The sequence below is a fragment of the Bombus impatiens genome, unplaced genomic scaffold (assembly GCF_000188095.3).
Source record: "Bombus impatiens unplaced genomic scaffold, BIMP_2.2 scf_0733, whole genome shotgun sequence".
In the NCBI taxonomy this organism is placed as follows: Eukaryota; Metazoa; Arthropoda; class Insecta; order Hymenoptera; family Apidae; genus Bombus; species Bombus impatiens.
The window spans coordinates 446,658-456,680 of NT_177152.1; the positions used below are offsets into that span (position 1 = coordinate 446,658).

The window sequence follows — 10,023 nt, forward strand, 5'->3', positions numbered from 1 at the left end:
CCCAGATAGTCAGGGAGCCCTGATTGGATGAGTAAAAGTCTAGACATTTCGACCAGGATTCTGTTTGCTCGTTCGGAAACCCCATTTTGCTCAGGCTTCCTAGGGACGGTCTTCCTGTGTAAGATGCCTTTCTCCTTTAGATAATTCTCAAAGTTTTCCCCTATGTACCCACCTCCGTTATCAGTTTGGAGGGCACTTATTAAGTACTTAGCTTTTCCTACTTATGATCCTAACTTATGATGAGAGAAATCATCAATGAAAGTCACAAAATAATTACCTTCGCCCAGCGACTTGCATTGAGTTCTACCACTAATGTCGCTGTGAACAATCTCTAAAGGGCGCTGACACATCTGTCCTCGGAAATGGTACTTTGGTCATTTTTCCTTTCACGCAGACTCCGCATAGTTCCTCATGTTTCCTCGAGTCCTCCTTCACACTACTTACAGGGATTTTCCTCATCGCATTCCCATGCAGGTGACCTAATCTCTCATGCCATGATACGATACTTATGTATGCCTTCGCTTCAATGGCCTCAATGTCTTCGTCATCTTTCACAGGCCTCTCCTGATCGTTCTCCATGGAAACGTTTGCTACATGCCTTTCAGATGGTATTGTCTCTAGATAGTACACATTGTCTCCTACCTTTGGCCTCATCCCTCGTACATACTGTGGTGACGCCCTTCACTGCCAATTGCCTGATTGAGATTAGATTCACATCTAATTCAGGTACTCACAGGGCGTTCGACAAGGATAGGTTCCACCCGCCACAGGCCTTAGTCATCTTCACGGCGATCGTTCCTTGACCTCCAGGTACTCTTTACCAATCCTGATCTGTCCAGTTGCAGGCACGAAGTCCACGAACCGATGTCTGTCCGGAGTCATGTGATGTGAGACCTCCAAGTCAAGGTAGCTGATCCTGCCCCTTTCCATGTGGCTGATAGACGATAGAGCTAGCGTGGAGATAAGTCCCTTGGACCTCGGTTTGTCTTCTGATTCTCTCTCCCTTTTGTCTCCTTGGTTTTGCTCCTCCTTATCTCCCTTTCCCTCTTGGCAGTGGTACGACATATGGTCTCGTCTTCCACATTTGTAGCACTTCTTGTCCTTTAGGACTCTGTGCTGTGGCATCGCGTCATCTTTGCTTTGTTGAGGCTTGGGCCTCCATTGTTTCTAGGCCGCCATTGCGCTGTTCTTCTCGGATGAGTCCATGGCCGCTTTGATCCTTCTTTCTTCGAGTAGAAGGTCGGACTTCACGACCCTCGTGGTTAGATCCTTATCGATTCTTGTTGTTCTTAGATATGTTGCATAATTTGGATCCGCCACGAGGCCGATCAAAAGGAAACATGTCATCACATGGTCCTCAATTTTTATTCCTTCGTTGGAAAGCTTGTCGCATAGCGTGGATTCTCCCGCAGTATGTGGAGATATCCATGTTGGGGGTCTTCTCCATAATTCCCAGTTCCCGTATGCATAAAACAATGTCCATCGACGTGGATTTCCCATGGACGTCTTCCAGCGCCTTCCAGCAATCTCTCGCTGTTTTCAAGGTCCTAATTTCCCCGAGATACTCAGAGCGAATTTGCCGGAAAATGTACGCGCGTGCCTTGTTCTCCATTCTCATGCATTCTGGGTTCAATCTTTCTGCTGCTGTAAATCCTGGCTCTATTGCATCCCAGCAGCCCAGGAAAATTAACGAGGCTTCCGTCATTGTCTTCCAATATTCATAATTCCCCTTTCTCAGGATTGGCTTCATATCCCTGTCCATATCACCTATTCCCTCCTGGTCGACCATGGCGTGGTCTCTTCTCCGATAATCTCAGAAAACACAAAAACTCAAAAAATAATGTTCCTTATTACCGCAGTTTACTGCCCTGGGCCTATAACCTGTTAATTGGTGTGGGTTTGGGGTTGATAATTAATCGATTCACACAGATTCGATTTACTCCATATATTTCTCCGCCTCGTACAACACCTCTTAACTCACAGAATACACTTGGTCAATTAACACGTGGTCGACTTCTAAGACAAAAGAGTGTCGTTAGAAGTCGTACCAACTTAGCTTGTAGTAACTAGTAATCATACCAACCTAACATTTCTCAACAAACTTGCTAATTAAAAAATACAGATGGACATGTTGAAAATAGCAGCCTGGAACTCCAGTGGCTTGCAACGTCGAGCCCACGAAACTAAAACATTTTTGTATAAAAATAATATTGATATATTACTTGTCTCAGAAACACATTTCACTCTAAAAAGTTACATGAAAGTACCGTACTACATCATCTATGACACCAAACACCCCTCAGGTAAAGCACATGGAGGAACTGCAGTAATAATAAAAAAATGACATCAAGCATCACCTACACAGTCAAACAAATCAAGAACACTTACAAGCAACCACTGTCACAATACTAACCAATGACAATTACTTCCAGATATCAGCAGTATATGTACCTCCGAGACACAAAATAACACTTAAAAAATGGGATGACTTCCAATCCTTAGGCGACAAATATATAGCAGCAGGAGACTTTGATGCAAAGCACACATTATGGGGTTCGAGAATTAACACGCCGAGAGGTAGAACATTAGAGAAATACATTAGAACCAGCAAATTCAACGTACTATCTACAGGAAAACCAACGTACTGGCCGACAGACCTCGATAAAACACCCGACCTGTTGGATTTTGCAGTAACAAAAGGACTAAACGTAAGCAAATTAAAAATAACAACCAACCTTGAGCTTAATTCCGACCATACACCAATTATATTAGAATATACAAGCAAACCACTACTTTATAACAAATCAGAGTCGCTTTGCAATAAAACCACCAATTGGCAAACTTTTAAAGAGCTAATCGAAAACAAAATCAACTGCAATATCCCATTGAAAACACCTGAACACATTGAGCAGGCAGTAGCAACTATGACAGAAACTGAACACATTGAGCAGCCTGAACACATTGAGCAGGCAGTAGCAACTATGACAGAAATAATAAAAGAAACAGTGTGGGCATCCACCACCCATGAATCCAATAGCAGGCAATTAAAAATTATTCCACAGAACATCCTAGATAAAATCAGGGAAAAAAGAAAAACGAAAGCAAAATGGCAAAAACAGAGAATACGAGAAAACAAGAAAACCTAAATAAACTTACAAAGGATTTAAAGAATAAAATAATAACATCATAATAACGAATTCTCAAAATTCATCGAATCACTATCCGCGCATGAGAATACCAACTACACACTATGGAAAGTCACTAACAAAGTTAAGAAAACAATAAAATCAATCCCAGCAATCAGAAAAATGGGCAACACATGGGTCAGAAGCAACGAAGAGCAGGCAGAAGAATTTTCGAAGCACCTACAAAATATATTTTCACCGTACGAAATTAATAACAGCATCCCCAGATGGCAAACAAATGAAGAAGTGGAAAATACCAACAACGCAACTGATAAACGCTGCACTATACTCAGCACAACAGCGCAAGAAGTTACAAACATAATCAAGGCAACAAAGACAAGTAAAGCACCAGGATTTGACTTGATCAATGGAAAAATCTTAAAAAACCTTCCCCCAAAGTCAATAAGACCAACAACGATAATATTTAACGCAATTCTAAGAATACAGTACTTTCCTGCACTATGGAAAATAGCACAGATCGTAATGTTACCCAAACCAAACAAAACCCCACATCTAACTGCATCCTACAGGCCAATATCATTACTATCTGCGTTCTCCAAATTACTAGAAAAAATAATATATAACCACCTAAAACCAACAATAGAAAAGAAAAAGCTAATACTGGACCATCAATTTGGATTCAGGAATAAACACTCCACAATAGAACAAATGCACAGACTCGTCAATGAAATCTTACAGGCGCTGGAAACAAAACAATATTGCACGGCAATCTTTATGGACATTGAAAAAGCATTTGATAAAGTTAACCACGAAAAACTTCTTCAAACATTCAAAAAGCAATTTCCAGAACAAATCTACAAACTACTCAAATCTTACTTAAACAATAGAACCTTTGTAGTAAAAATAAATGATGCATATTCTGAAATTAAGGATATCAAGGCAGGAGTACCGCAAGGAAGCGTCCTAGGACCAATACTATACAAACTATATACGGCAGACATACCAACAACTGTCAACAGCAAAATACTAACGTTCGCGGACAATACGGCCATACTAGTGACACACGCAAATCCAGAAACGACTGCTGCACTACTACAAGAACACATTACAAAAATAGAATAGGGGCTGCAAAAGAAACAAATACAAGCGAACACCAGTAAGTGCAATCACATAACATTTACACTTAGAAAAGGAAAAACACCAGATATCCAACTGAACGGCGTCCGCATAGCACAAACAAAGCAAGTCTAGGCAATAGCAATATCTAGGCAATATTTAGCATTTAGATACACACCTTACATGGAAGCATCAAATAAAATTAATAATAAACAGAATACATGAAAAAAGGAAGCAGATGTACTGGTTAACCAATAGAAAATCTAAATTAAGTATAATGAATGAACTAAATATATACAAAACAATAATCAAACCAATCTGGACATACGGAGTCCCACTATGGGGGACGGCGGCAATGAGTCATATAAGTAAAATAGAAACAGAGCAAGCAAAAATTTTAAGGGCAATAGTTAACACTCTATGGCACGTCAGAAATGAAGATTTACGAAAAGATTTAAAAATTCCAAGATGGTCGCTGAAACGAATAAAACCATAATAGAAAGAAGACTGAAGAAGAAGTGTCCCGCAGACCTCACAATAGAAATAAAATAAACAACTTGGAAGATGGAACCCCGCTGGGGGTAACCATCCACATGTTATATTATTACCACTAAGCTATCATATTTTACCAAATGTCCCACTGGACAAATTGTAAAATTTAAATTAAATAAATAAAAAGAACCTTTTTCAAATCAGTCTGCTGTTGAATGCCGAAGAGCGCAGACGTGTGTTTAGTACCCTGTAAAGTTCACAATACAACACGTGACGCCCATCCGTCGAAAGTGAATCGAAACAGACATAAACCAAGTGTTTCTAAAATCCAACGCTCCTAATCTCTGACCCGAATCATAGCCTCTCGACTGGTTATTTCAAATTGAATTAACTAGCTCGAAGATGGCCTAAGTATCTCGATCAGGCTCTTTTGAGCAAAACTATAACTACACCACTCTACCTCCTCCGTGGCAAAAGAACAATATATCGCTCCTTTCAAACGACACTAACAAAATAAAAAAGCGTAAGCTAGAAACAGTTAAAATAAACGCAAACACTAGCCAGAACGAATCGTCAAAAAGCTGTGTAACCACTTACAATTGATTCGCAATATTAGAATCCACAAACGACTCTATGGACGTAGCTGCAACACTAACTACATACACAACATACACAAAAAAATCCCCCTCCCCACTTATCTTCATTGATGATGTCATCGACATTCAAACAATGATAAAGTTCATTGAGAAAGATATCAACAAAGAGGATTACAAACTAAAAATAAATAATAACCAAGCTAAAAATTCTGCCGACTAACCCAGACTCCTATAGAAAACTAATAAAGTTACTAAAAACCTTGAACGCAAACTTCCACACATATCAACTCAAACAAGAAAGACCTTTTCGTGTGGTACTGCACAACATCCACCACTCTGCTAACTTGGACGAAGTGAAGTTCGAATTCCTAAAACATGGCCATGAAGTAACAAACATTAGCAACATAAGGCATAGAATCTCGAAAAACCCGCTATCCTTATTCTTCATTGACTTAAAACAAAAGTCAAACAATAAATAAATTTACAACATCAACCGACTAATGAACTCAGCAGTAAAATTCGAACCTCCTTTTATAAAAAAAGAGATAGTGAAATGTAAAAGGTGTCAAAGGTACGGTCACACGCAGAAATATTGCAACCATAATTTCCGCTGTGTTAAATGTGCAGATATTCACCCTACTAATCAGTGTACTAAATCTCCAAAAAGCCCTGCGAAGTGCATCCTCTCTCACAGAGAGCATCCTGCGAACTATAAGGGTTGCTCAGCCTACAAGACCTTGTACAAATATAAGTATCCTAAACTCAGAGTCAAGGAGATAACTAACCAAGTCCTCAAAAATTCTCAACTCCTTCAATCTCCTATGCCCAGACAGTTCAAGGAAACCAAAACAATCCGAAAATCCATAGTGACCATTCTCAAAATAGTGTTCCCAGTTCGCAAAGCACAGATAACTTCTCTAGACTCGAAAAATTAATCGAGAAACAATCAGAACAAATTAATAACTTACTATCATTATTAACACTCATCATGGATAGCGGGAACGAGTGCACTCAGCGCGGCATGGGCGTTGGCTCTCCATCTACCCTGCCGATTTACCAACCTTAACAGAGATAACCATAGCGACATTTGCTGACGACACAGCACTATTAGCATCTCACGCAGACCCGATAATCGCATCATCCACTCTCCAGCGATGTCTCGACTCTATTGAAAAGTGGTTCCACAAATGGAGCTTCAAAATTAACGAAAATAGATCCACGCGTGTAACCTTCAGGCTGCGAAAACAAACCTGGCCTCAGGTGACCATTAACAATATAACAATTCCTAACAAGGATTCAGTCAGATATCTGGGCATGACTCTGGACAGGAGAATGACATGGAAACAACACATCATAGACAAATCGAAGCAACTCAAGGCTAAACTTAAAAAATTCTACTGGCTCATTGGCCGACGTTCCAACTTAATCACGCAGAGCAAAATTACGCTCTATAAGACCATAATAAAACTTGTCTGGACCTACGGAATGCAACTATGGGTAAAGGCAAGTAATTCCAACATTGAAATACTTCAACGGTTCCAATCGAAAACTCTAAAATCTATAATAGATGCACCCTGGTATGTTACCAACGAAGCAATACATCGCGATCTCAAGATACCCACGGTCAAAGTAAAAATAACAAAATGTAGTAATAGATATATCATAAGAGTTAGCAACCATCGAAACCCCCTAGTTACTAAATTACTTAATACGTCGGACCAGATTCGCAGGCTAAGAAAACTACATTTAGACCTAAGCACTAGATTCAGCTAGAAATAAACTTATTACAAATAATTAATTATGTCACTGCGCCACGCCAAAGAAGCTTACTCAAGATTTTCAATGCGAGAATTGATTTTAATGTATTTGTGAATAAAAAAAACCTGTTTCAAATTTAAATTGATAAAAAGAATTACATAAGTGTTCTGATTATACATATATACTATATTAAAGTCACAATGAAGTTTCATATATTTTTTATAAATATCCTTAATATTAAGGTATATGTGTGTTATAGTAAATTTTTTCTTCTTTAATATGGTTGATTCTTCATTAACGATAGGACAATATTTAACGAATAATATTGGCGCGTTAAATTCAATCTTCAAAGAATCGACGTTTCATATGTATCAGTTTAATACATATAGGATATCCTGTAACTGGTAAGATAATTAAAAGAACATAATAAATTAAGTGAAGAAACGCAGAATACAATTTTTTTCATACGAAGCTTTGTTTTTTAATTAACTTTAAATATTTGACTGATAATCTGATTTCTCTTAACACAAAAACGAAGGCATATAGTTTCACGAAATACTTTTCAATTTAATAGTTTGTAAATTTCTAATACACACACACACACACACACACACACATATATATATATATATATATATATGTCGGGTTTGCATTAGAATTAGAGTTAGGGGCGTGAAGCGAATCTTCGTTTGGGTTACACGTTGTCGTTATGCAAGACATTGACTAGTGCAAATATGATTATTATAGAGCCGGACAAGTAACCGTGGTAGTTAGGTATTCGAGAAACTAATGACAATGATCCTAGGTTCAATATATAGATGAAATGACCATTGCTTTTAAATCTTAATATTTTAATTTTGTAACTTCATTATATTTTGATGTATTTCATTATTGTTTTGATCAAATATTTATTATGTAGCTTTGGGAACGTTACGCAGATGTTCCTTTAAGAGGGGAATATGAGACAGAAATCTCCAATCAGTTTGAAACACCATTTAGTTCTACACCTGTTAGAAATAACGTTCCCGCTGGTAGGAGACGAACTCATTGGTCACGTAATGCTCAAGATACACGTCGTTCTAATAGGTATATCGCTTCTAATTTTTTGAAAGCTCACAGTGTTTACACGTTAAAATTTCTAATTAAATAATTAGTGCCATGTATGTATTTTTATGGTAATGATATATTTGATTATTTTAATATAACGTAAGTGTAAAGTATATTAAAGACAAAAGTTATTTATATAAAAATGAAAATTAATAAACATAATTAATTTATTACCAACTTCTGCGGTACGTATGGATATGATTGGTTATTTTTATGTTGAACAGCAGTCGTGGACGACAAGAAGTAATGCCTGTGTCTGTAGAGAATTTCATACAAGATTTTATACTTAATCTCTCAGAAGGAGTAGCACAAGCTGCACAACTACCTGTGTATGTATAATATTAATCTTTATTATACATTTATTCTTATTTATCTAATGTATACAAGCATGTATGCATATAATTGCTCAAGTTCAGAAGATTTTCAAGGCAAATCAAATCTTTTAACTTGTATAATATAAAAAAGGGAACCACACGCTTTATGTAAAATTATCTTGAGAGAGAGAGAGAGAGAGAGAGAGATTTGCATGTTATTTATATAGAATATTATCCTGAGTGAATTCAAAAGCAATTTTCCAATTTTAGTTCATCTGCATGTAAAATATTTTTATTTGGCATATAAAACAGGATATCATGGTATTTATTAAGAAAAAGATAAGTATAAGCGTTTTAATAAGAATTTCAATGAAATTAGAATCAAATTTTAGTTAATAGTTTATTTTTAAGTATTATATAGAATATATAATTGTGTATGTAACTTTCACTTTTCTTTATATTTATATATAATATTTTTTAAATAGCATATAAATAGATTAAGCTGATTTATGTGTATATATGCGTACGCTGCGCGTATATGAGCATATGTTCGTTCATTTTACATGTTTATAATGGATTAAAATTTGAACAATTTCACACAAATAATCACATGCTATGTAGTACTCATTGTTAGAAAGGATGGAAATAACTGAATAAAAATAGAAGTAACTTGAGAATATGTTACGTGGAAAAGATATTAATAAGCGGTATTAATGGAAATATATAAAAAATGACAATGAAATTTCGAAAAAATTATTATAACGGCTTATATCCTTTATTATAACGACTTTTATTTTCTGTCGAACATTGATTGAATAAATCTATCTATTGAATAAATCTAAATATGATATATATATAAAATATATACTATATCTTGTGTGTGCGTGCGTGCGTGCGTGCGTGCGTGCGTGCGTGCGTGCGTGCGTGTGTGTGTGTGTATGTACTGCTGAATCGTTAGAATTGATTTTAAAAGAAAACATAACTTATATTTGCTAATCTCTAATTATAATAATATTTTTTCACGTATTCCAGATGGCTGGAGTACAAGAAGACTTTAATTGAAGATATAGGTAGACAAGGTCGACGTATTCATAGCAATGTAACAATACATGATGTTCCTTATGCGATTAGGATTGCCAACGACATAGGCATGGAAATGTAGTCCTACGATTTTTTAATAAAAAGACTGCAGATGTTTATGTGTTTAAATATGTAAGAAAGACATATGACATCTGTAATATAAAATATACACACATAATATATATATGTCGGGTTCACATTAAGAACAGGTTTAGGGGCGTTTAACGAACTTTCACTAGGATTAGCCATTGTTATTATACAATAGAGGTAATGTTTATTAACACATCGTGATTATTACAAAGTTATCGAGTAACCGCGGTGATTAGACACTAATGACGGTGCCTTCAGGTTCGATAACGAATCCGCGATCAACGGGATAGCGAATTCACGTTTTCGTCAAAGTCTAAGTTCAAA

General features: G+C 36.6%; 1 protein-coding gene and 1 long non-coding RNA gene across 3 annotated transcripts in view; both read left to right on the forward strand.

The window, feature by feature from the left end:
- The window catches only part of LOC100742351, a 30,451-nt gene extending 20,667 nt beyond the window's left edge, over positions 1-9,784 (forward strand). Inside the window, exon 10 of the mRNA XM_024370313.2 lies at positions 9,562-9,784. Within this exon, the coding sequence (XP_024226081.1) occupies positions 9,562-9,691 (130 nt within the window). The 3' untranslated portion in view covers positions 9,692-9,784. The remainder of the gene's footprint in view (positions 1-9,561) is intronic.
- On the forward strand, positions 8,005-8,689 carry LOC112213521. 2 transcript variants are annotated; one of them, XR_002947403.2, is made up of 2 exons: positions 8,005-8,194; positions 8,440-8,689. It is a non-coding gene; the product is annotated as an uncharacterized LOC112213521 (long non-coding RNA). The 2 variants fall into 2 exon arrangements; XR_002947404.2 differs by having other exon boundaries at positions 8,443-8,689.
- Positions 9,785-10,023: the final 239 nt, after the last annotated feature.